General features: G+C 41.0%; 1 protein-coding gene across 2 annotated transcripts in view; it reads right to left on the reverse strand.

Moving 5' to 3' along the window:
• Nucleotides 1-26,127, reverse strand: part of ARHGAP42 (Rho GTPase activating protein 42) — a 188,251-nt gene that overhangs the window by 92,277 nt on the left and 69,847 nt on the right. For both annotated transcript variants that reach the window (XM_063127116.1, XM_063127115.1), the window contains exon 4: nucleotides 3,989-4,060. In XM_063127116.1, the coding sequence (XP_062983186.1) occupies nucleotides 3,989-4,060 (72 nt within the window). The remainder of the gene's footprint in view (nucleotides 1-3,988; nucleotides 4,061-26,127) is intronic.

The following is a 26,127-nucleotide window of genomic DNA, read 5'->3' on the forward strand; positions in this document are numbered from 1 at the left end:
CTGGCTTGTTCTATGCAACGCCACTTGAAACTAAACAGAGTCTCCCAGCTTCATGGAACATGGAATTAAACTATCTCCTCTTCATAGCCACAGGAAAGGAAAGGGGAGCATGCAGGCTGGTTCACATAATAGAAACAACAGATTCTCACCAGGACCATTTGTTCATTGTGTAATAAATATTTGTTACTTGCCATAATAGTTATTTCATGTATCATTGGCACCTTTTGATTCTTCTGTTCTGGTTAGTGACCCCTATCTTTACACAGTATTGAGTGGAACTCTTCTCTTTCTTTTTAGTTTTTGAACAAAATGGAAAAACAAACAAAACATAGCTGGATTTTTCCAAGGGACTTTCCCCCAATAACATTTTCCAGGGTTACCCCACCTCATTTCCATCCCACAGGATTTCACATCTCTAGTCTGGACCAGCCCATTGTCTGCTGAACAAAATACTTTGGTTTCACTGCCTAACCTCTTCTCTGCCAAAACCCTTCCCATCAACAGCACACAGCATCATTTCCCCCCAGGCCTTGCATGCTGACAGCTTTAAATTTTTCTAAGGAATTGATATAAATGAAAGATTTCATAACAGCATAGAAGCTGAGCCTATAGCTAGGGAGAGTTAAGTTAAATCATCTGAAGCTGAAGCTTTTACTAGCTATGGAAGCTCTAAAGCCTGCAGTTAGCCTTTACCTTAGGTTTGGGGTTGCTAAGGTTTTGTCATAGCGTTTGGGCTGTTAAGTTTATCTAAGTCCCAGTATTGGGGGAAAAGGCAGGATACAAATATACCTTGTTTCCCCTAAAGTAAGACATCCCCCGAAAATAAGACCTACTTTCAGTTTTGCCTCTCACTGTAATATAAGGCATCCCCCCGAAAATAAGACCTTTTTTTTTGTTCAACAATAAATGTGTACCGTATTCTTCTTCATCCCCTGAAAATAAGACCTAGCGCATCTTTGGGAGCAAAAATTAATATAAGACACTGTCTTATTTTCGGGGAAACAGGGTAATAAAAATGAATAATATATTCTGGAAATAAATTGGTAAAAAAATTTTTTTCTGTAAATCTGTTTGCTTTGTGTTTTAACCTTCCTCCTTGTGAGTCTTCGTATTAACTCAGTAAAGTCTTAAGACAAACAAATCTGGATAGTTTCATATTTATTTTATGTCGTATATAGATATAGATATGAATAAACAATTCAATAGGGTGGGTTTCATTGTTGTATATTCTTGTAATATTCTAAAACCACTTGCACTTCGCTCCTTGACATTTCCTTTTCAGAAGACAGTTATGTAACAAAAGTAGAAGTAATGCTTATTCTCTAAGACTGACATTCTTCTTAGTTAAAGTGAAATGAAATAAAGGTGTAATCCTATGCATGTTTAGACAGAGAAAAGGCCTCCAACTCCTAGCTGGTTTGGCAGGGGCACGCTGGGAGAATAGGATTGCACCCTAAAACACTTTTCACTATCTTTATCTTAACACTTTTTAATGTCAGAAATAGTTTAATTTTACTAGCTTGACATTTAAACCGAACATATATGTGTATTAAATTATTAAAGTCCATATTTCTAAGTTAAGTCCATATTTCTAAGTTTTAAAGCATCTTTCCCTTTAGATGGCAAAGCAATTATAGAATATCTATTAAATATTTATTTATTTATTAAATTTATATACCGCCCCCATAGCCAAAGCTCTCTGGGCGGTTTACATATTTAGGCTTGTGGATTCCAAGAATGAAAAGCTAGAGAGCCCTGGGGCTATGAATATCTTGAGAATACAAGTTGTTTGTATCGCTCCAAAAGTTTATGACTCGGGAAGTTTCCTCCCACATATCTGAAACCACATCATAACAATTCGCCAAGTCAAATTGCTGACTTCCCACATACACTTCAACATCAAACAACATTCTAAACAATCCTTCAGTGCCTACATGTGCTTCTACCCAAATGGCTCATTCATTCATATTAATCTGGTTAATTCATAGCCACTTTGCACATCTTTTACACTCTTAGCCCAAATGCACGAGAAACATGCATTTTTATGTTGCGTAAGGAAAAAGTGTGAAGACACTAGCTGGAGGGAGAGATGCACAAACTTCCCCTTTCAACACAACTAGAGTAATCCAATTATATACAAGATGGTTGTGTGCTATCTCCAGTATTCGAGGCAATAAGCCTGTGTGCAGCAGTTGGTGGGGAACATGGGCGGGAGGGTGCTGTTGCACCATGTCCTGCTTGTTCATCCTTGGCCGATGGCTGGTTGGCCACTGTGTGAACGGAGTGCTGGACTAGATGGACCCTTGGTCTGATCCAGCAGGGCCGTTCTTACGTTCTTATATTCTTATGCTATAAGAACAGAGATTGTCCCAATGCAACGGGGGTAAAAGAAAATCGTAAGGGTGTATATCGCTGTGAAAGTAAATTAGAAGTCTTGTTGTCCCAGAGTTCAGATGCTTAATTTGTAGGTCGGCTGAAAACCATGTCCAAGACATAGCAGCATGTAGGTGTGGTGAGGGAAGCATGAACCTGAACAAATAAACATATGAGCAGAAGGGCATGAAAACAGCCTCTTCCCCCAGCGGACTGACCACAAGTTCAGAGTTGGAATTTGCTCAGGGCATGTGGTCAGCTCCTCCCAGCCAATTCTCTCAGTCTTTTCATAGACCATTCTCAACCATTTCTGCATGCAAATAACATCACAGTAAAGCGTTGTCAATCAACTCTTTAGGAAACTGAACCTCGGCTAGAGTTTAAGCACGTTTGGTTTAATGCCACTATATTACAAATCTTAGCTCTGCCTTGCTGGATCTATCTCAGCCTTTCCCAACCTGGTGCCCTCCAGATGTTTTGCACTACAACTCCCAGCATTTCTGACCCTTGGCCATGCTGGCTGAGGCTGATGGGAGGTGAAGTCAAAAATTTCTGGAAGGCTGCAGGTTGGGGAAGGCTGGGGTATCCTGTCCATTACTTTCCACTTCATTTATTACATTTATTCAATACCTTTCTCTAAAAAAGACTCAAGGTGTCTTCATCTGTCAGGGATGCTTTAGGGTGGATTCCTGCATTGAGCAGGGGGTTGGACTCGATGGCCTAGTAGGCCCCTTCCAACTCTGCTATTCTATGGTTCTATGGTTTCTAATGGGTTCTTGCATTCCATGCCCAATACTGTTCTGTGTAGCATATACCCATTGACCTCACTCAGATGCAATGCTAAATCTTGGATGACAAGAATAAGCCGCAGTGAACATTGGGGTTGCATGCTCTTCTCTCCTTCTGTAGTGCGGTTGTAAGGAGGAGTTCAGAAACTTTTGCTTATGTATTAGATTAATACAGAGGCCAGGCTGTCCTGACATCTGAACATGGAGAAATTGTGGCTAATTTTAAATATGGCTTGGTGAAAGGAGCCAAACTTCAAACCACAGTTTATGACTCTTGCTCCTTTCACCTAACCATTGTTAAGATTAACCACAGTCTGGAGTTCTGACAACACACTAAATTTAATCTAAAACTGAACCTTAAACTATGCCAGAGGAGGAAGGAGCACAGCCAGGGCTTCTTCTCGTAAGAGGCATTTCAAATTCAGCCATTACCAGAACTAAATTAAATCTTAAGTAGTATGCATAGGATGCACTGTTTACCCATCAGATACATAATGTGTTTAGTACACAATGTGTCAATGATCAACTGACATAGGGGTGCCATTTAAGGATGTCAATCTCCTTTCCCTTTACCAAAATTTGAAATGGACTCCTAGTTGCGCATGATGGGTTATGAGTTGCCAGTCATTACAACTGCATTACAAGGCTTTGAGCCGTGTAAGAGGAGGGTCAGGTGCATAACCTCTTGCATGCCCAAAGGAATTAGCCCAACTGAGGAGTCTGCAAAGCTTCAGCCAGCAGCACAGTTTGGGCTGCGGGATGGATTAAGCAGATGGAGCAGTGAACTAGTGATATACTATAGCTAATAATATAGATAAACAACTTACTTTTGCTGCACCAATTTGTTCTTTACGAAATTTCTCCAGTGGTGCTATTAAAACATCGTTAGCATTCTGGATCTGAAATACATACATAAGAAGACAGATTATTTCAGTACTTGCATTTTTCGTCATGTGAGATACATCAGTCATTCTTACCCACAAGCCATAAATGGACTTATCCATACTTCAAGGTAATCACATTGGCTCTATTAAATAGGCATTCCTAGAATGGAACATAAGATATATAAATATAGATGTATATATAAAACCTCAACCCAGGTAAGCCATTGTAACTAAGGCTACAACCCTAAAATAGTCAGTTTTCTGCTGTCTATACATGCATAGGATGTATGTATCTGTTCAGATTTGACAATCCTGGTCCCAAAAAATCCTGATTCCCTCCCATCCACATAAACGTAGAGGCTCCAATAATGGTTTCCCTGAAACTACAGTTTCCTGTGTCTGGATTACTGTCTGTGTACTAGCTAGGATCAACTGCTACTTACAAGTCAGCAAAATTCATCATATATACACTAGTTCTTCTGAAGTCCAAGAGTAGTTTGATAATCTAATTATCCATAGTTGCCAACTTCATCCAGGCAAGGAAACAATGGCTACCAGCTTTGGAACAAGCCAGGATATTAAACTATGATTTGAAGATGGTTTAACATCCTCGCTTGTTCTGAAGTTGGTAACCATTGTTTCCCAGTTTGGATGAAATGGGAAACTATGGATAATTGGAGACTTTCTGGCTTAGGAAGGAGTGAAGGGCTGCATGCACAGGCAGAAGGCTTGTTTATAACTTACTAAGCCAAGATACAATCATTTGAATGCAGCCATTGTTTTGCTCAAAATCTGGAAAATACAATTTAAAAAATTAAAATCACTTTAGAAAACTGAATACAAAATGTCAGATTTTTATAACAGCTAGAATTTAAACTTGGGTTCTCAACTTGGGTTCTTTTACTATTTGATCGTAAAAGTAGAACAGAATGGGTGGTTATAAATACATTTGCTCAGATAGCCCTGATGGCTAGAGCAATGCTTTAGTAAAAGTGCAAGAGGCAATGCACATGTGTGTGCCAGTAGCAAAAGTATTGCACTTGCACACTTTTCTGGCCTTAAGTTATTCTAGTAAGTGTGCAGAAACATGAAATGTTGCCTGGCATCCTTTCTTGAGGTCCTGTGAGATTGCTCTCTAGGCAAGTTAATTTTATGAAATGCAAAGAATGTTTTAGAAAATAAAATATATAAGTAGACTTTATAGTTTTTAGAGAGGAGTTTTAGTTTTAATGAAACAATTGCAAGTATGAGACTTCTCTTTGCCCCTTTGTTCAAATAAAGAATAACTAGTTTTAGCACACCCATTTTTTTATGATCAGGATTACATTTATGGTCTATTATTTATTGCTCTAAACAATGTATGATTCTCTTAAGTCTGCAGTGTTCTATGCAGCAAGCAATGCTGTTCCTACTGTGTATTTAATTATAAGTACTAATAGTTTGTTAGAACCACATGGAAGTTTATTAGAACCAAATGAAAGAACAAAAAGTTAAAACACTGCATTAGACATAGAATCATAGAATAATAGAGTTGGAAGGGGCATATAATGCCATCGAGTCCAACCCCCTGCTCAATGCAGGAATCCACCCTAAAGCATACCTGACAGATGGTATATTTGCATGACTGACCTGACTTATACTATTTAACTATTTTTAAACTTGGAGCTCAAAAGGCTTGAGTTGTCAGCTCTGAATGGATCTATTTCCAAGTCAGGACACCAACACCAAAAAGGCCCTATCCCTGATCACCATATGTCAAGCTGCTGAAGAAGCAAGGACACATGGAAGAGGGCATCAGATGATCTTACTGAATGGACGGATTCCAAGGGAGAAGGAATCTGTCCTTCCCATGACTAAGAAGCACCAAAAATTATGCAAATACCAAGTATGTGCATAATTGATACAACTAGCTTTTCTTGGTGTTGAATCTGAATTAATTTGGTGTAGTATTTCATTTTTTAAAAAATCATAGAGCTGCCTTCCCAATCTGATACCCTTCAGATGTTTTGGACTATAAACTCCATCACAGCTGCCGAAGGGATGCTAGGAGTTGTAGTCCAACAGATCGGGAGGGCACCATGTTGGAGAATTCTGGCATAGAAGCCTTCTCAAAATATATTGAGCTGTATGTACATTGAGGATTTGTTTGCAAAATATGATTTCTTGACAACTATTGCAATCACTCCCGCTACATTTATTACTGGCAATCTCCCTGGATGGGAAATCTAAATAGACATTTCATCTGCCTCAAAATACTGCATTTGTGAGGTTGAAACAGTCTTTTTTTGTTTAAAACTTATAAATATTTAAAGAGAAAAACCACATTCCACTTAAACTCCCAGAACTGCAGTTATTTTAGAGTAATTAAGTTTTAGTGTTTGAACACTAATGTATTTTGGTTCTGATTGTACGATACAAGGGCAGGACTACTGTCTGAAGACGTTTAATATAGCCATTCCCCACCAGCCTCCAATACCATTTGTATTTGGAGGATAATTTTTATCTGCTATAATCACCTCCTAAGCTCATGAGTACTTAACATGCCAAATGAACTATTGAGGATATTTCGATCGCTGGCGCTTAAAGCTGTCCTGCTGAACCGGGGTAGAGATGTTAGTAATTATTCTTAAAATCAATTACGATCCTAGACGTTGCACATAATGAAGCAGGAAAGTGACTTTGTATGATGCACTCAATGTCAATGGTCCCTCTTTGTGATAGGTTTTATTGGCACACTTAAAACGTATTTGCAACATTTAATATAAATGTAGCATTTTCTAACTGGAGAAAGCAAATCCTGACTGGATAGCATCAATCCTGGTAGAACTCAAGCGACAGGTTTGGGAAACATTTTCAGTCATGCTATTTTGTCCTCATTGACAATATGCAGAAGCTTCCCTAATATGGTCATAATTTCCACTTCACTGAAAAGTGGCGTTGCATGTTCAGGGCATTTATGTGCAGAAGCAGACATGCAATGTAGGATTATCTGGATGGTTCCGTACTCAAAGTGCTTACTGGCTTGCTGTTTTGCAGGATGCCAAATTCTTGCTCTAAAGACCAAAGTATTAAAGAACTTTACCCACTAAGTAAAACAGCCTTGTAAATAAGTTCCTCAAAGTTGCTAGACTGTCTGTAAATCTGTACAAAAACTGTTGAGAGCTGCAAGAGGATGTATCATCATCATCATCATTATTACTACTACTACTACTACTACTACTACTGCTACTACAACAACATTTATATCCCACCTTTTTTCCTCCAAGGAATCCAAGGCAGCATACACAACCCTCCTCTCCATTTTACCCTCACAACAGAGGAAGAGAGCAGAAGGAAACAAAGAGAGCCAGCGTGGTGTAATGGCTAAAGTGTTGGACTGGGAGTCAGGAGATCCGGGTTCTAGTCCCCACTCGGCCATGGAAACCCACTGGGCGACTTTGGGCCTGTCACAGACTCTCACCCCAACCCACCTTACAGGGTTGCTGTTGTGAGGATAAAATGGAGAGGAGGAAGAGGATTATGTACGCTGTCTTGGGATCCTTGAAGGAAAAAAGGCAGAATATAAATGAAATAAGAGTGAATGGAGGAATGACTGACAGCTGAGGACAGAATGGAATGGTGGGAGGCATGAGTGGCAGTTGGGGAAAGTCAATTAGAAGAAGAACAAAGGCAGCTAGCGAGAGATCAGGAAAGTGGGGACTGAATTAAGACTGAGAGACAGTGACATGCCAGTACTACACCTCCCAGCATGCCTTTGGCAGCCCTCAGGTGCCCATGTCCTCAGCTCTTAGTGGATGCCCACAACCCTGGCCAAATCCTGCTGGGACTGCTTCAGCCCACACTTCTCACCCACAAAGTGCTCCATCAGGAGCCTGTACTGAAGGGCTGGGACTGGGCTGGGCACTTGCCCCCTTCATCAAGCTTGTTTCTGGGCATACGCAAAGTGCTTTCCTTTCCTCCCTCCCTCCCTCTTAAGGGTGAAGGCTGTGCGTGTGCTTCCCTCAGTTTCTGAGAAAACAGCAATATTTGAGCATGTCCAGAGTTCAGCCTCTCAAAGACACACCGTTGTATCTAGTTATGATTTTAAAAACCACACATGGCAGGTGGGAGGAGGCACCGCAAATAGATGCAGCCCATTTATGGACCCCAACTCTAATCAGCCTCAGCTAGCATAGCCAGTCAGAGATTATGGGACTGTAGTCCAACAACATCTGGAGGATCACAGGTTCCCACCCTGATTAACATTGTAATTAACACACATCATCATTATCATCATCACCACCACCAGCACTGATGAAACATCGATAAAACAGGCAGGCAGGCAAGCAAGCAAAGGGGGCTAGGTATCATAGGATGCTACTGAAGGCATGAGAGAAGAGAGCAGACCTGTGCCGGTACATAAAATGAAAGCAACAAAAAGGTGCAAGGCAAACATGTCTAGGTAGGGATTTCAATTTGGGTGCTACCACAACAAAGGCCCTCCCTAGTCACCATCTGCCTAAATTGCAGAGGAAGGCCCTCTTGACAAAGATTTTAATTGGTCGGCAGTTTCATGTCTGTTCAAGCATGGTTGGATTGACCTCAGTATCTTTCATTCTTTTACTATGCTGAAAAAAGTTACTCTAAGCAACAACAACGATATTAATATACTACGTTTTGCGTACAGAGATTAACGTTCACCTTCTTGCATATTAAAAGTGACAGAGGAGATGATTAAAAAATAATATTGTAGAAAACTGTGTTGACAAATTCTGGAACCCCCTCCTCATATTTGAACTCAACATATCCAAAGATGTCCAAATTCTTTAAGTGTCACCCTTTAATAAACAAAACATGATTTATTTTATGAAGTCATCTTAAAAGGAGGGGGGAACATACAACTTTCCCAGGCACCCAAGTCCTGGCTTGTAGGAAATGCTAAGAAATGCCTGTAATAAGTTCCTTATGTTGCTAGTCAGTGTCCCCCCCCCCAAATTGAAGCCGATACACGAGCTTTACAAGCCAAATCTTCATACCGTGCAAATGTCAAGCACTTATACGAAAGAGAAATGTAGCCACAACTGTCGTCCTTGTGAGGTCTGATGCCAGTGAATAATCAAATTTAATGGCAATTTTTGAAGGAAACATTTATGCCAACATAAACGAGTAAACAAATTATGAACATGGCTTGGATTTTCTCTTTCACCATTTCTAACTAACTCAATAAAACCAAACAGAACTATGTGATTGGATGGGCGGGCGGACGGGCACACTAAATGTGTTACAAAATTAGGATAAACTGGAAAGTGGTGTGAAATTACGCGCAACCCGTTCTTCTATCTCATTATGCTGTGCTTTGAGATAAACCAGGGCTGCAGATGCCTTACAAATGTAATATCGCCCCCTCTGAATTCCTAGCTTTCTTTTTCTTAAGGACTCCTCTAAATGAGTGATTTATTGCACACTCATGACTGGCCACTCAGAGAAGTTTGCGAGTCTATTATATTATTATTATTATTATTATTATTTATTTATATAGCACCATCAATGTACATGGTACACGACACCGTCAACAAACAATATGTATTCTGCACTATTCCCTGGAAACCCTGCTATTAAAAGAACCACTTTTAATGTGGTAATATCTGGGGGGAAAGTGGGATCTTCCACCACTAGATGGTGCTGAATGGAGGGGAAGTACTCAATTGGAACCATGTGGTCGCCCCTCTCCGTCATGTAATGCAGCCCATAACAATTGTGCCAAAGAAGCAGGAAGCAAAAGCTTTGGGTAAGCAATGTGATTTCCCCTTAATGTAGAGAGATGCTCAAAGTCAATCTCCAAACCCTTTTGCTTACTTAACATGTGTGTGAACATGTGCAAGTAGTATTCTACCCAGTTGCCCAGCAGTGGTTCAGGAGGGGAAGCTAAAGGACAACTTTGGAATCCTTTTCCTGGATCAGATAGCCTCTTAGGCCTTAGCTAGACATAAGGTTTATCCCGGGATCGTCCTGGGGTCATCCCTGCCTGCTCCCGGGATACTTTGTGTGTCATTTACATGAACAGGGATGACCCCAGGACGATCCAGGGATAAACCTTAAGTCTAGCTAAGGCCTATGTCACAGAGCTCATGGGCAAATAGCCACTTCCATAATCTTCACCCTGTGCCCCTTTCCTGCTTTCTTGTATGGTTCTTCTCCATCTAAATAACAACACTGAAAAGAAAAAAATCAACAGGTAGACAATATGAGTGAGAGCTATACTATTTGTGTTTGTGTGTGCCTCCTCTTGTTTGCTGTGGGGAATTTTTCATAAGGAATAGGTAGGGACATATGAGGAAGTCAGCAGGAGAAAGATGTGTGCTCAGTTTCATTCATCGTAAACCATCTTGCTGTAACATGCCAGGTATCACAGCAATTCACCTGCCTTCCACTCGAGTAGGGGAAATCACGTTTCTCTCTGTCCATGGCAACATTTTAGTTTTTAAAAACTTTCTAGACAGGTAGGTGTTTATTGGCTACATTAAATGTATAAACATTTCTTTAAAAAATTAGATCATGATCTGAGGCTCTATTGCAAGTGCCCTGCAAACTGAGATTTAATGGGCAGCTTGTCTTGAACAGGCCTTTTCTGTGGTGGCCCCCAAATTGTGAAATGGCCTTTTTAGAGAGGTCCACCAGGCACCTAATTTATTGACTTCTGGGCACCAAGCAAATACCTTTCAATTCTCCCAGGCCTTTAAAAGGTATTTTTAACTGCTGCTTGCTTTATTTTTAATATGTCTAATGCTGCATTTTAAAACTATGCTGTTTTAAGCTGCTCAGGTATTTATCTCTTTTAAATGATGACTTTTTGTTGCTTCTTTTAAAACAATACTTTTTAATGTGCCTTTAAAAATACTTTTTAATTATTTTGGATTTATTATTGGTTTTCTGGTCTTCGCTTTTATTATGTACATTACCCTGAGAGCTTTGGTTATAGGGCAATTAATAAATTGAATAAATAAATAAGTGTGTGTGAGAGAGAGAGAGTGAGAAGACAATTTTTTAAAAATGTAAACGCCTGGAGCACTTGACAGAGGTGAAAATATGGGAAATGAGATGAACCACTCAGTTAATTTTTGCTATTTTTAGGATTACAGGCATTGCTTGTCTACCACTAGGCTAAACTTTGGAGAAGGGTTTTGCACACTGCCTCATCAATGAACATCAATGCCAGCAATACTAATATGATGTCGCAATGCACACTGCAGTACTTGGGATGCCCAGTTCTAAGAGAGCAATCCTATGGGCCCTAGACATTGACTGAGGGGCCATAGGATAGTTGGATTCCCCCCTCCAAGGTCGGAGACAGCGCTCTGATCTCTTTCCCTGCCTCCTCACAGCCAGAATGGAAAGAACCACACTGGCTGGCCTCTGAGGTTGGAAATTCAACCTTGGAGAAGGGGGAAAGGAGGTGTTCCAGTAGGTGAGGAGGTAAAGAGACCGGAGAGGCCAGGATACAAACTATCCTGAGCCTCTTCCAGCCTCCTTCCCTCCTCTTCTGAAGTGCCATCGCTAGATGAGAAAAAAGCCCATCTAGTGAAAAATGCAACTACTGGAAGACAGGAAATCCAACTACTGGAAGACAGCTCCTCCCATCCTGCCTGTCGGCTTCAATCCAGCAGAACATTGGATACCTGAAAGCCTCTGACTTCAGAGAATCCATCTCATGAGGGCAGAACCCTAAAGCACTCATTTTATATTTTCATTTATTTGACAGGTTTATAAGCTGCCTTATAGGGTAAACCTGCCATAGGCAGCGTACAACAGAACTTAAAACCTGAAAAATATATTTAAATAGTAAGCAATAATTTCTGGCATGGCATGTTTTTGTATCATGCCACAATACTGCAATGAAGAATAATTCTTTACAGTGAGGATCTGCATAAGTTGCAATAATAAGTTGGAAACATTTTATTTTTACGTATTTTTTCCACATGGCACGAATTTCCAGAGAGGTAGTTGTGCTAGTCTGTAGCAGAAAACATGACAAAGAGGCTGGTAGCCTCACGATTAAGAAGATTTATGATGACATGAGCTTTCATAACACATTTTCATCAGTTGGATAAGCGTTAACCTTCGTTGGTGGATATACAGATTTACATAGAATTGTTACAGACTTTTTTTTTACATTTCATTGCTAGTTGATCAGATTGTTTAATATTTTTCTCTCTACGCAGCAGGAGTGTAGAACGTCTTTCAGTCCAAGGACTGAATTTCATTTTGGCCACATTCCAGTAGTGGCCAGGGGGGGAAAAACACACCCCAAATATCAGCATGTTTTAGTGTAACGTTCTTACTGCCAGTAACTAAGCGTTAGGAGACACATTTCAACATTTTAGAAACCCCAAGAAACCACTCAATAATCGGTGGTTGAAGGAAAAGAGCATGGCGTTCTGCAGAACCCTAGAGATTTGGATTAGGACCGCCGGAGGGCCAGATTTGGCTCACGAGACTGAGGTTGCACACCCCTGATATACGGGGAGTGGAAGGGAGTTGCACACATACAGAAAAACCAGCCAATTGGAGGTAACATTTAATGCATGTGATGATTCCAGTTCAAATTTAACTGCTACTGCTGCTCCCATGTCTGCAAGTACGTATGGCCAGGGAAAGAATAAAACCTTTCGCGATCAGGCTCATTTCAAGAACTTTCCATTATTATTATTATTATTATTAGTCCAGTACCATTAGTGCAAATGGTATGTTTCATAATTTAAAAAGAAAAAGAAAGGAGCCCTGCTTTCAAGGACCTCACAGTCTCATAATCTTGTACAGTATTTGCATTTTCTCAATGCCTGAAAGAACATGTTAGCAGAATAGTGAACATGCATTCATTGCTTCTACATTACGCACCACTGACCCAGGAAAAAATTGTTTGAGGGGTTAAGGAACCAGAGCAGAAAGCATGCAAGCGTAACTGTTGCGCTGGAAAGATGTAATTGAAAGCTGTATTTTAAACAGGGTTTTTCATGAATGAACATGTCCAGGCACCCAGCCAAAATCAGCGAAGTTGTTTGTAATGGTACCATGCCCGGGAGCCTTAGACTTGAGACTACTGTGCAATTCTGGATTCAGGAACGTCAGTACACAGATTTACATCATACAGATCATAAAAATATCATAGAAATGGTGCACAAGAATGTTAAATATAATATGAAGGGATGGCCAAATGGTGGCTTGCAAGCTGGATTAGACCCTCAAAGCAACTTTTTCTGGTCTCTAGTGACCATAATTTTTAATTCAAACTGGGATCAAAAGTTTGCCCACAGCTGCACTCAAATGGCGAAGTTGGAAATGGTTACTGAATTCAAAGGAGTACAGATATTCCCCCACTAACACTATGTCCCTTTTGAATTTTGCATATAATTCCCTGGATATGTCTGGACACACATCCTTCATAAATATCAAATACTTAATGCCAAATGCATTATGAAGCCTAACCACTCATAGGATCAGGATGCAGGTGGGGTGGGGAGTCTGTGTAGCAAGACATACTTCTAGTTGCTGAATTATTTATTATTTATTTTATTTATTACATTTTTATACCGCCCAATAGCCGAAGCTCTGGAAATTTCCAGGCAAATTATTGCCTGGAAATTTCAGTGGCACCCTCACATCCAGAAATTGGCCATTTTTGCATTGATAATCAAATGGGAAAATCTCAATCATATATTTTTCATTCAAAATTAGTAGACAGACAGTTGATCCAGAATAACTCTTCTAAAATGCCGTTTAGAAACGATGTAATAACATAAAATTCCATATTTTAACTATGCACTGTGTGAAGGTTAAATGACTACTAGTACTGATGCCTATGTGCAATATATAATGCCAGAGACAGTACACCTATGTACACCAGTTGTTGGGAAACATGAGCGGGAGGGTGCAGATGCACTCATGTCCTGCTTCTGGGTTCCTGGTCGACAGTTGGTTGGCCACTGTGTGAACAGAGTGCTGGACTAGATGGACCCTTGGTCTGATCCAGCATGGCTCTCCTTATGTTCTTGCCCTGAATCTCCCACCAATCAGGTTCATAGGATGACCCTGGGTTCTAATATCATGAGAGGGAGAAAAAGGTCTCCCTGTCCACTTTCTCCACACCATGCGTAATTTTACCACCGTCTTACTCACCTTTGTTCTAAATTAAACAGTCCCTGATGTTGTAAGAACATAAGAAGTGTCATGCTGGATCAGACGGAGGGTCCACCTAGTCCAGCACTCTGTTCACACAGTAGCCAACCAGCTGTTGACCAGGGACCAACAAAGCAGGACATCGTGCAACAGCACCCTCCCATCTATGTTCCCCAGCAACTGGTGCACACAGGCTTACTGCTTCGGATACTGGAGGCAGCACATAATCATCAGGGCTAGTAACCATCAATAGCCTTCTCCTCCAGGGACCTTTCCTCATACCAGAGTTGCTCCAGTCCTTTGACCACTTTAGGTAACTTCTTCCAGCTCTTTTTTAGTTGTGTTGACTAGAACTGTACACAGTGAGCCTGTTCAGAAACCACACTAAGCCAGGGTGGTTCAGCATTTTGAGCTAAACATTCTGGCTTAGCGTGTCATGTGAACCATGACGAAGCAAGTCGTGTGAACCATTCCTAATCATGGTGGCTACATAATCACAGTTTAAACATGCTCACTAACCATTTGCTGCGAAAGGGTGAGCGGCCTAACCATGGCTTAGCATGTTGTCTGAACAGGCCGAGTATTGCAAGTTTGGTTGCATCATAGATTTGTGTAAGGGCAGAATGACAGTGGCAGTTTTATTTTCAATTCCTTTCCTAATTATGCCTAACATGAAATTTGCCTTTTTCATAGCAGCCGCACGCTGGGTTGACATTTCCTTTTTTGTTGGCCTTGATGTTGTTAGAGATATGCTTGCTTCTGTTTGTGCATACTTCTTTAAACATTAGAAGCAATTCCTTTTAATGGGTAACAATGGTCACAGTCCAAATTATTATTATTATTATTATTATTATTATTATTATTATTATTATATTTATATAGCACCATCAATGTACATGGTGCTGTACAGAGTAAAACAATAAAATAGCAAAACCCTGCCGCATAGGCTTACATTCTAATAAAATTATAATAAAACAATAAGAAGGGGAAGAGAATGCACCAAACAGGCACAGGGTAGAGTAAAACTAACAGTATAAAAGTCAGAACAAAATCAAGTTTTAAAAGCTTTAGAAAAAAGAAAAGTTTTTAGCTAGATGGGCTAGAGTTATATTTGACATGCACAACCTATTACGTGCTGCTTAGTTTCTGTTTCTACAAAATGCTCCCTATCCAGAATCCCCAAATTGGTATTGAAAATCTCCCTGATAGTTAAAAACACAGTGTTTAGGGATTTTAAAGTTTTTCCAAAAGGAAATATTCCCAGTGTGTATACATTATTACTCCCCACACTTCTCCCTTTCAAAAGGAACGAGGGATATACAATGGCCAAGAGAAAAGGGATAGGGTTGTCTCTATAGCCCCTTCTCTGTGATCCTATTTCAAATGCGGCATGTATGGCCGCTGTCAGTCATCAAGAAAGATACACAAGCTGGGCTTCCAGCCACAATGATGGATCAAGGAGCACCCTTGGACTATGCACCTGCTCCACCTTCGAGCAATGCCATCCAGAGCAGGTAACTGATCTATTTCCTGGCTCTAATCAACCACCCACATAGCCTCTGTTTTGCCAGGATTCAAGCTCAAGATTCAAATTGAAACATTGCCCGTCAAAGACTTTCATAGCTGACCTGGAAGTTGCCCTTCTACAACAGAGAAATTTCAAAGAGAGTCTCCAGAATGAAACCGCTAAAATAGAACGAATAACCAAGTCTGAATCTATTTATTTGGGCTTAAACAGTGACATGGCTTCCATTCCCACTGCAGCTGTGAGCTTAGCAATGCTATGATGTTCATGTTGCCATTCATTATTGCTGTTGTGAACAGTCACTAAAAGTGAAATCCTATGCATGTTTTGACAGAAAAAAGTTTATGGCTGGCTAGAGAATCCTGAGAGTTGTAGGACTTTTTCCCCTCTCTACACATGAATAGGATTGCACCCTATGTATTTTTTTGCATACATTTAAACTTTACCCAAATTGTCGCAGACTAGAGATTTTGCATTTCATTGCAATTTGACCCACTTTTTACAATCCTCGCCCCCTGCCCTGTATTCATGTGCATATGTACCTACCAAGACAATTCTTCATGCTCTAGTCCACTAAAGCTCATGTTGCAATAAACTTATTTAAGGTGCCACAAGACACTCTGGTTTTGCTGAGCCAATCCCAAGCCCTTAATACATAAACTGGAGTAGTTTAGTAAGTCAGTCTATTAGCCACAAAAACAGAAGTCCCCAATTCGAATCTTGCCTCTATGATACATTCCATAAGTAGCCTTAAGGAAGCCACAATTGCTGAGCTTCGCCTCTGACCTATCTTCCCGGGTTGTTGTAAGGATTACATTAAGATAAATTATGTGAAGGACTTTTGAACACTTGAAAGCACAATGTAAAATGCTGATTGGCATCTCCAATGTCTACAAATTTGAAAAATAACTCCCTTGCGGCACGAGGGAATATGCACTCATTTCAACAGAGAGCTTTGGTGGAAAAGGTCATGAAACTGAGAAACTGATTAATTTTATGAACGAGAAAGAGCAAGTGGCTTTGCAGTTTGGAGTCCCAGGCTACAATCAGTTTGCACTTTGGCTGAACCCAGCCTAGCAATATTATCTCTCCTACTCCCGCGGAGGAAGGGTTTCAAGACAGCGAGCACGAAGCTGTGTGGTTCCCCCTTTTTTAAAGAGAGAGAGAGAGAGAAAATCAGTATTAAATGCTGCGCAGCGAAGGTGTGCTCTGTTCTGCTGCTTCAGTGAGATGTGTTGGGTTTCTCTCTAATGTGTCTTGGGCTGCTTATTAAGCAAAGTGAAAAGCGATACAGAAAAATCTTAGTGTATATCGTGCCCTACAATCAATGCTGTTTGTAGTATCCTTTCTGGCAGGAAGGCTGCAAGGGGTTCTCTACAGCAAAGCTAATGCACATGTTAACACACACTTTAGACTAAAGATCAAAGATTTCCGGCTGGTGCTTTCTGTTGTGCTTTCTCTGTAATAGGGAGGATTAATCCTAATATCTCAGTGGTCAGAAACAAAGGAGAGGCGAGGATTTTAATCTACTCAGGGGTTTGCACAGATACCAGACGTGTACGTCAAAAGCTTATTGAGTCGCAAGGCTGAAAACCAAAGTGATGTCAACATAGGTTAAAAAACAAAACAAAACAGGATACTTCAACACTACAGAACCTTTGTTAATGTAAACCTGGACGTCACTAGAAATGTTGCAACTATTCACATAGAGGAGTTTCCCTGTTCAAATCCTTGAGAACAGAATCTAGGTAAACAGGGACCTTTTTTGCAACATGCTGGGAGCAATGCTAACGGGGACCTACTTGCTGCACTCCTAAAGTGCCCTCCACCATGTCCGCCTTTCCCTGCCCTAGTTCCAAGGACCTAGTCACTTACCTTCGAGTAGGAAGAGGCAGCAGGCACTCACTACCCAAAGGGAAGGGCTCTGGCTGAACATCTTTCTATGCCAGAGATGGGTTGGGAGTATCAGTCCCATCATCTTGGCAAGAAAATGACACTAATTTTATCATTTCTCCAACGGCCAAGGAGCCTTCTCCCCTTGGAAGTGATGCAAAGAGTGTCATTCTCTCACCCAGAATGATAGAAGTATGCTTTTTGCTATATTGTTATTGTTTATTGTTTTGCTCTCATTGTAAATATTATTTTTTTTAAAAAAAACACAACAACTCTCCCTTTGCCCTCAAGTAAGTTGCTTGTGTTGTAGAAGCTGAAGGCGGAGGTGACAGCCATGGCAGCAGCATGCATGTTGACCAAGTGCAAGCCTTTTGCAAGCACTGGAACCCAACGCTCACCAAGCTGCACCCTTTTCAGATTGAATGTTGGGATTCTCATGGCTCCTGAGCCCTGTGGGTGGGTGACAAAAGAGGGGAAGGTTTTCCATGGGCAGCAGGGCAGTCAGCGCATCCGATGAGAATTCAGGGTAGTTACAAAGAAAAGGAAACAAAAATGAGTTTCCTGGAAGACTACAGATTCTCCCATTGTACACAGCACTATGCCAGTTCTTTTGGAGATTCATTGTCCTCATAAGTAAATGCAATGGTCAAGGAAGTTTTGTCTTGACTCTTCGGCACTTGTGTACTGTGCCATCGTAATGGCTGCTTGTATCTGTTTATGTCATGCTCCCTTTTGTACCCTGTGTTCCTATTCTGAGATACTTGCAATTAATAACACATGGCCATGAGGAAAAACTAGGGCTGGCAGCTTAATTGGGATGGGAAAGGGCAGAAGTTCTTTGGAAAGTCTTCCAGAGCAACAGTGACAGTGCCTACTCTGTAATGACTATGGTGTGCATGTGCAACTCTGAGTTCTGCAGTCGCTCCTGCCTTTTCAGGATAATGCCATGAAGAAAGGGCGGGGGAAGAATCAGTCTGCCACTTACACAAGACCAGTTCCTGGAACATCTGACAATATTTGACCAAGGCCGAATAATGGATAATTAATTGACCAGCTGCCCATCATTAGCATTGGGTGGGGTGAGATGGAGGTGAAAATGGGAGAAGATCTACATCACTATGTTCTAAAAACTTCCAAATTGTCATTATTGTGGTATTGATTATACTTCATGGTTACCAGCAGACTAAAACATCTGATAACTGATGCAAATTGCAAATGTTCTTAATCCAAGAGATTGAAATCCATAGCTGAGCTGCTGTTGACTCAGTGGGAACAAGAATGTGCTTTGTCTCAAGTCCCATTTGGGAATTGTTGGGTTTCTTTCCCCTCCTCTCCTTGTGTTGTCCAGGAATTAACTAATTTATCCTGGAGTCATGCTAGACAGTCAGCCAAGTATGCTAGCGTCATATGATACACTTAAATATTTGGCTGTTCTTTCTCCCAGAATAAATTACTGAAAACAGTTCCTATCTAAGAAGGATGATGATGATGATCATCATCATCCAGTGTTAACAATGATATAAAACAATCCATTCCAAACTTAATGGTTAGTTCCATTTAGTGATTTGTTATTGGAACCAGTAACGCACATATAATAGATCATAAGAACTCTTTGGGTTGGTCACAAGTCATGATGTTGTAGATTGGCTTGGGGACAGTGGAAGTGTCCTTTTCCAATACATCCAATAGATTAACCTTGTTTCCAGAAGTAGCCAGGCAGATGCCTCCGGCAGCAAGGTCTCAAGCAGAGGTATCTCTCATCACCTACCACCTGATCATTGTTTTTAGCTGGGGATACCAAGGACTGAACCTGTAGCCTTCTGCATGCAAAACATATGTTCTATCACTGAGCTAGGGTCTCCCACTCTGAATGCTCCAAGGAAGGGAAAATGTTTACTGCACATATTTTCAAAGTCACTTTACTCTTTAGTCTGCGGAGAGAAAGGAGGGGGGGTACATTTTCTTTAAATTATCCTCTCAAATCCTGGGTCAGGTGTGCTATAGATATTATGGCCTAGTGCAAACGCTTCAGCCTCATGGTGAATACTATAATGCTATCAATGAGATCATGCATGAGTTATGTTGCTGTACCTCCCCTTTCCCCGATACGCAGCAAGTATTTGTGCATAAATACAGAAGTTCTTACCAAGGAAACATACTTCTGTAAGTGGGATGTGTTAGCTTGATCAGAACGAGTATGGAGACATCCTACTATTAAAGATAGTGTCTTTAAAACTTGGCCATTTGATGTGTAAGTTTTAAGTGGTTTTTTTTTCCAATCATGACAGCCACATAATGGAATGTACTTCCCAGAGAACTTCATTTGGCACTATCTCTGGTTTTCTTCCACAATCACGCAAAGGATGCATGATGATGATGATGATGATGATGCTTGAAGGGTTTGGGTTTAGTCCTGCAGCTTTTAGGATCATATTGCTCCGGTTTTAGTCATTTAATGCTTTTAGCTTTGTGGATTTTACTGCTGTTTATTTCTTTTTCATCTTTCGTTTGCCTCCTTAACTGTGTGTTTAGGAAAGCGATGCAATTTCATTCATTGATGAAATTAATGGATGCCATTCAATGGTTGCCAATTTGTGTCATGGGTGGCATAAGTATGTGGGGTGTGGGAGTAGCAAGCCTGGCTAAAACACAGAAATAGGAGCTCAATCCTGCCACCTTCTCCTGTGCTATCCTGCGAGCTGCTTTCCAAGTCACTATTTGTTTTATTTAAAATTTATATCCCACCTTTCCATCTGACAGTGGGACTCCAATAAGAGAAAATCAAAATATAACACCACACCAGACAGGTATGAACAATTTGTGGCCCTCTCCAGATTTTTTTGGGGCCTACAACTCCCATCAGCCCTAACCAGCATAGTCAATGATGAGGGGTCATGGGAGTTGTAGGCCAAAACAACTGGAGGACCACAAATTGCCCACCTATGTTTTAAAAGACAGTGGTGGCTAAAGAAGGTTCTGGGGAACAATTGTAGGGAAAAATCCACTCTCCAGGCCTTAGTACTCTAATAAATCCTGGAGGGCTCCAGATTCCACAACACTGCCCTACGGGATGCATTCATCCTAGTACTTCTCCTTTGCCTTTAGCTTCTAATAAAATGAAAGGCTGGTGTGAGATAGGAAGAACTATTTCTAAAGTGCTCCAAGAGAAATGACTTTGTACATCTCGAAGAAAAGCATCAAAATCTATATGGAAATTTAGACTGCTAAAGCAATGAGAGTGAACAGAATCATCAAACAGGACAAGGAATATAGCAGCAACAGAAGAAGAAGAAAAAGGAAGAAAGAAAGAAAGAAGAATAGTAACTCTTCCAAGACACCTTATTATTAATTTCCCTTGGAAAAAAAAGCAAAATGAAACTAAAGATGAAGAAAAGTGAAGTGTGGCTGTTACAGCTCTATTAATCTTTTGTAAGGAAGAACAACAGGGTTTCATGTGGCACTCAGTCTCCCTTATATAAAAAGACACATTGTTTTCTCTGATTCATCACTGCAATGTTCAAGACAAAAACTGTTGGCAAGCGAGTTTGTGCTTCAAGTAATTTTTCATTAGCTAGTAAAAAGGGAGACCCAAGACTGTGCAGTGTTACTTATTTCTGACTGTAAATGCCGGAACATCACTTAGGTGCTTCCATCTATCAGAGTGCTCTCAAACTCACACACAAGAATAATTTCATCTAAGTCTTAAACTACAATAGCAATTCACTGTACCTAAAAGAACATCCATTCTTCCTCTCAAGGAAGGTACTTATGACAATGTTGCATTCAAAAGACAGACTTTTATGCATGAATGAGTAGCCTTCAGCACGTTGCTAAATGCATGTATGAAAACTTAGAGGGAAAAGATCATGCATACTGATACCTATTACTTAGGCCTTAGCTAGACCTAGCAGTCTAGCAGGATTTTTTTAATCATGAGATCTCCCCCTCTGTTCACACGTGGTGCACGACGACCTCAGGCAGAGAGGAGTCGTGCCCGCCATTTTTTTTGTTGTTGTTGTTAAAGGGACAGCAGCACATGAATGCTCATGCGCAAAAGGTAAGTGGGTTTTTTTTTAAAAAAATAATTACTTTCCCCACTCACCCCACCGCGAGGAGCCGGGACAAACCGCAGCACCCAGCCACACGTTCCACGGTCTCGGGCTCAGCCTGAGACCGCGGAAAAACCAGGCCTAACATGGAGGGCGAGATCCCGGGGCAAGGGAGGGATCATCCCACCCTGATCCCGGGATCCCCTGGGCATCATGTGGACACAGGGATCACCCCAGGATAAAGCCCCATCTACCTAAGGCCTATGTCTAATACTGTAAGCATTGTGCCATGAATTTATCCCAAGAGCTATTCATATATGCTCAAAAACCACATGGCAGAGTCCTCCTGGTACTCTGCTATTTCAGAATGAAGGCAGGGAGTGAATTGCATGCCTGAATGCTTCTCACTGCTGTATTCAACACTGCTTTCAGGAAGAGTGAGGAGCTGCAGATTATCCAGCTGCCCAAAAGGTTATGGTCCAGCCCAAACAGACAATAGCCACGTGTACCCTGCATAACCTTTAAGGAGAAACAGTTGGAGCAAAATTTCTGACCTTGCAGAATGTATGATTTGTTTTACCATTGCTTTTACTATACTTGTTGTAATCACTGGTTGAAACAATAAAGCTTTATCTATCTATCTAACATTTGGAGCACCACTAACTTATTAAAAAAAAAAGAACTATTTTTAGTGTGTGTTAGTTTTCTTTTACTGTACACTGCCTTGGAGGCCTGTTGTCAGATAGAAAAGTGGGATAAAAATATTGTAAACCAAAACAACCACTCCACCTGGGCCTGATCTACACCAAGCAGTATATAACACTTTGGAAACTGTATATGGAGTGTGTCCTGGGCCCCAACAGTTGTCAATACTGTTATAATAGGGTGACTATATGAAAAGGAGGACAGGGCTCCTGTATCTTTATCAGTTGCATAGAAAAGGGAATTTCAGCAGGTGTCATTTGTATATATGGGGAACCAGGTGAAATTCCCTCTTCATCATAACAGTGAAAGCTGCAGGTGCCCTGCCCTCTTTTAAAGCTGGTCACTCTAGTATAGCTCCTGCAGCTTTAACTGTTGTGATGAAGAGGGAATTTCACCAGGTTCTCCATATATACAAATGACACCTGCTGAAACTTCCTTTTCAATACAACTGTTAAAGATACAGGAGCCCTGTCCTCCTTTTAATATGGTCACCCTAGTTATAAACTGTTTTAAAGCAGTAGTGTAGATCCTGCCCTGGAAAGAACAGTTGTCAATACTGTTATAATAGGGTGACTATATGAAAAGGAGGACAGGGCTCCTGTATCTTTATCAGTTGCATAGAAAAGGGAATTTCAGCAGGTGTCATTTGTATATATGGGGAACCAGGTGAAATTCCCTCTTCATCATAACAGTGAAAGCATAACAGCATAACATATGCTTTTTATGTTTTTGAATAAAAATCTCCTAGCCACTTCAAGTGCCTGTTCATATGTGGCATAGTTTTCACAGTTTTATATGAAGAATTAGGTTGCCATGGCTTTCTTTTTGCCAAGATTGCTAACCAAGGGGACTTGAGAATTGTCCTTTAAAGATGCTGCTACCTTACTGGACAATTTGCATCTGCTAAAAAGTGTGCATATTGTCCAATCTTTACCTGATGTTCTTACTAACATTAAATACATATATTTTACATCCTGCATCTTAGCAAAGCCTGCCATAACAGCTTAAATAAGTTAAAAGCATCAGCTACCAATTCAACAACAAAAAATAAAATCAAACCATCTGAATTCTTGATCAAAGAAGAGAAGGAAGCCCCATCTATAAAGGGTTCCAATATAACTGCTCCATATTCAGGCAGAGAAAAAAGGTCTCCTACAGAGAGGACGATTTTCACCACGCTCCTAAAGAGTCTAGCAAAACAAATGAAAGGCAGTTTGAAGACAAGAGAAGTTGAAATTGGAAGATAAACTGTTGTAAGAACAGTGGGCAGTATCTGATGGGGCACTGCTCCCCAACCGATTCTGATGTGCCCCCACTGATTCCGTTCCGCAGGCAAGACCCACCACTTGCACAACAGTTTTAGTGCTTCTGGGAGCATCTGGAAACACTCGTTTCGGGAACAGAGCAGGTCAATGGAGTTTGCATAAAAGAGCTCAGCCAACCCAACCTGATGGATAAGCAAGCATGTCCGCTTGTTTCAGGGCTTCCTATAAGAGGTGTTGGTACCGCTTGTGCAACAGAATCAGTGGGAGGGCCTGCTTGAGCAGTGGCCCCGCTGGATACTGCGTAGTGATAGTTTGCACACTGAACTGCATCCAAACCTAAATTCACCATAGTTGATATCTAACACACACAAGAGAACCAGTGTGGTGTAGTGGTTAATTAGACTAAGGGGAACATAAGATGAGCTGTGCTGTATTAGACCAAAGGCCTATCTAGTCCAGCATTGTGTTCCCACTGTGGCCTTACAGATGCCAATGGGAAGCCATCAGAAGGACAGAAGCACTACAGCACATTCCTGCTCAAGTTCATCTGGCATTGACAGGCATTCTGCCTCTGAAATTTGAAGTAATGTATAGTCATCATTGACAGCCTTGTGCAGGCTCAACTCTCCATTCACCCGCAAAGCTTACTAGGAGACCTTTGGCCAGTTACTATATCATCTTCTCGTCCAACCAACCTCATGTATGGGATCCTACATTTCTTGGAAGGTGGGTGGGACAATCAAGACTAGCACCTTCATAAACAATGCGGTTTGACCCAGTTTGCATTTTTTATTCAATGGAACTAAACAGCACATCAATGAACAAAGCTTCCTTAATTTTTATTTTAGTGTCCTGTCAGCTTTGCACAGGAGATAAAACTGAATTCTGGAAAAAAACAACTCAAAATGAAAATATGTTCTCATTTAAAGGGCAGTGTAAACACCTCTGTAGATTAATAGGTGCCCACATAAAATTTAATGCTTCAGTGTCTTTTCCCCAGAAGGAAGACTATGAAAGACAAAAATAGAGTATTTAAAGAGTTTGATCATTCACTATATAGGCACATTACTTCCTTCAACATTCTTCCAGGACTTTGAAAATCATTACCCCTTTGTTAATGGTTTTCTTGTTAAATTTTTAGCTTGTGATCATCTTTAACCACAGCAAAGAAATAAAGAGTCATGACTGATGTCAGCCAAGACTTCGAACTAATAAGCCACAGAAGAGAAGTGGACTGCTTGAACTAAAAAAAACCATTAAGTCATAACCAGTTATAATATGTAAAAGAGGGGTCAGCAACTGGAACCCCTGAGCCAAACCTGGTCCACAGTAAGATGCCAGTGCGCTTCATTGACAGTCAGTGTGGTGTAGTGGTTAGAGTGTTGGACAGACTTAGGAGACCTGGATTCAAATCTCTCTCAGCCATGGAACTCTCTGGGTGACCCTGGGTCAGCTGCTGTCAACCTCACAGAATAAAATGGAAGTGGGGGGAGGGGAGAATCATATATGCCGCTCTCAGCTTTTTGGTGAAAGGATAGAATAAAAACGCAATAAATGAAATGCCAGTGGAGGAAGTAGCATCTGCAACAGCAGGACTAGCCAGCAGGCCACTTGGAAAGAGCAGCTGACGCTCTATCCTGCTATTGGATAGCTTTTGCCAGTTACCTCAATGCAGTTTACTAACCTCACTTTCAAACTTCTTTTTATTCAATGGAAATTTTTACAACTGCTCCTGTATTCTAAGCTTTGTCCTGATCTTACATAGAGGTAACTGAACTCTCTTGGCAAGAGGGCACCCTGAGGCTTGTGGGACACTCTCTATGCAGGTCAGGAATTCCCACCCACTTTTCTCCGCTTCTCAGCTGATCGGCCAACAGCTGCTGATCAGCTGCCAGCAGCACTGGGACAGTCATCTTCACCAGTGAGTGAAGGAGAGTGCATGGAATTCTTTACAGGGGAGCTTCTTTAACTGTCCTCTGCACAAGCAGGCTGCCAGAGAAAGAAAGCCTTCTCTTCTGCACCACCTTCTGTGCACTTAGAAATATAGTGGACTGTTGCAGGAGGGATAGAGATCTCACTCCTTCCTCTGCCAGGCTTCAACTGACTAGTTAAGTACTGACATAGTTCTAAATTTTATCTGGGATTTCTTTTTCATTCTACCATAGAAAGAAAAAGGAATCCCAAATAAAATTCAGAACAGCGTTTGAGAGGTGTCAGTCAACATTACAAAATATGCATAATTCAGGAAAAAGTAAAAAATACAGGGTTGTATCCAATGTTAGTCCTACTCAGTAAACGGATTTAAATTAGACTAACAGTGGATACAATATCTAAGGTCCTCCTTTGGGTGCCTACTCCGAGGGAGGCTAGGAAGACAGCAACAAGAGAGAGGGTCTTCTCTCTGGCGCCCCCCAATTATGGAATGAACTCCCTGATGAGGCCTGCCTGGTGCCAACATTGCTATATTTTCGGCACCAGGTCAAGACTTTTCTC

Source organism: Elgaria multicarinata, chromosome 5 (assembly GCF_023053635.1).
Source record: "Elgaria multicarinata webbii isolate HBS135686 ecotype San Diego chromosome 5, rElgMul1.1.pri, whole genome shotgun sequence".
Lineage (NCBI taxonomy): Eukaryota > Metazoa > Chordata > Lepidosauria > Squamata > Anguidae > Elgaria > Elgaria multicarinata.